This window comes from Austrofundulus limnaeus, unplaced genomic scaffold (genome assembly GCF_001266775.1).
Source record: "Austrofundulus limnaeus strain Quisiro unplaced genomic scaffold, Austrofundulus_limnaeus-1.0 Scaffold80, whole genome shotgun sequence".
Classification (NCBI taxonomy): Eukaryota; Metazoa; Chordata; class Actinopteri; order Cyprinodontiformes; family Rivulidae; genus Austrofundulus; species Austrofundulus limnaeus.
This window is the reverse complement of record NW_013952482.1, coordinates 1,220,032-1,221,534: the sequence shown is the minus strand read 5'-3', so window position 1 is coordinate 1,221,534 and position 1,503 is coordinate 1,220,032. Positions and strand designations below refer to the sequence as shown.

Genomic DNA, 1,503 nt, shown 5'->3' with positions numbered 1-1,503 from the left:
CATTTCGGCCGCTTGTATCCGGGACCTCGTTCTTTCGGTCATGTCCCAAAGCTCATGACCATAGATGAGGGTAGGAACGTAGATCGACCGGTAAATCGAGAGCTTCGCTTTCTGACTCAGCTCTCTCTGAAAGCTGAGTAAAAAGAGAGAGCTTTTTATAAGGTAAAAATAATAAAACAAAGTCTTTGTCTGCAATGATTAGACATGTTTTTTATTATTGTCATTAGTGATTATCTCAATTTCGGCTAAAAGAATTGACAAAATCCTACACACTGTGCCTTTAAGAGTTTGACTGAAATTTGCCCAAGGACTCATGAGATATTTTGCTAACAGACAGACCGTTACAGCTATTGTTGTGTGTTGGGGATGATGCTCGCCTTGCTTGGCTACGACCACACCAAACCTTAGCTCAGAATTGGTAAATCAGTACTGGTGTCGATGCTTTTAAATGAAAAGATTTTGTCTTTGCAGTTTGCCAAAACAAAAGCTGTTATTGTGAAGGATGTTTTTAATTATTATTTTGTTCATTTGTTTGTGTTTCAGCTCAAATGAGAAAGAGCAGCTAGCCTCCGCTCACATCCTGGTACTTCCTGGTGGTCGCAGCACATCTCTGTTCAAATCTACACGACATGGAGTCTGAAAGAAGACCAGCCTCAGCCCAATGATCGAGCGGAGAGGGATCAGTGATGGAGGAGAGCCTGCCTGTGAGAAGAGAAGGAACGGGTGCCACGAGCGCTCACGGAGAGGTTTCTCCTTTCTAGGATGGTCAGAGACGGTCTGGACAGAACAATAGTGAAAAACCAAAAACAGGACAGCGCAGTCGAGGAGCAGAACCAGAACCAAATCTTGGAAGATCCAGCAGTGCCGGAGCCACCACTGAGCACGGAGGAAGTTAAAGCACAGAGTCAAGAGCCTTCGGGGAAGAAGCTGAACTTTCTGCTCTGGAGCAAAGTGAGCCGTGGGGAGGACTCGGACTCCTGGAGCCCGGTCAGTTCCCATTATTTACCTACCTGAACCATAAACTCCTGCTCTCTTTACTAACATTTGGTATTCCTTCAGGGACATGATCGACCCATTGAAATTCATTATAAATACATTTTCTGATCTCTTATTTATCATACCATAAATCAATTTATTCTTTTTAGCTACAAGTGTTCCTTTACCCCTCCCCTTTTGATTTTTCTGTAAGCCCACTAGGTGGCGCTTGTTGTCACATTTCAGATACGCTGTAAAATTGGCGCCTCCTTTGTGGCTGCAGTTCACTGTCGAGTCAAGCGCTCATCAGACAAATTTGTTTTAGTTTGGATGCAAAGAGCAAAAACACTGTTGAGTTGTGCACAAGTGAGCATTAAGCTTACCAGATTCAGTAAAATAAAAAATAAAAACTGCGAACTTGCGTTGTGCCAAGTAAAGTTTTAGTTAGTTAGTTAGTTAGTTAGTTAGTTAGTTAGTTAGTTAGTTAGTTAGTTAGTTAGTTAGTTAGTTAGTTAGTTAGTTAGTTAG

At 42.2% G+C, this 1,503-nt stretch overlaps 1 protein-coding gene across 1 annotated transcript in view; it reads left to right on the top strand.

The window, feature by feature from the left end:
- LOC106519662 (suppressor of cytokine signaling 1) overlaps positions 1–1,503 on the top strand; it is a 14,282-nt gene that overhangs the window by 7,109 nt on the left and 5,670 nt on the right. The window contains exon 3 of the mRNA XM_014011422.1: positions 544–987. Coding sequence (XP_013866876.1) covers positions 763–987 — 225 coding nt within the window. The 5' untranslated portion in view covers positions 544–762. The remainder of the gene's footprint in view (positions 1–543; positions 988–1,503) is intronic.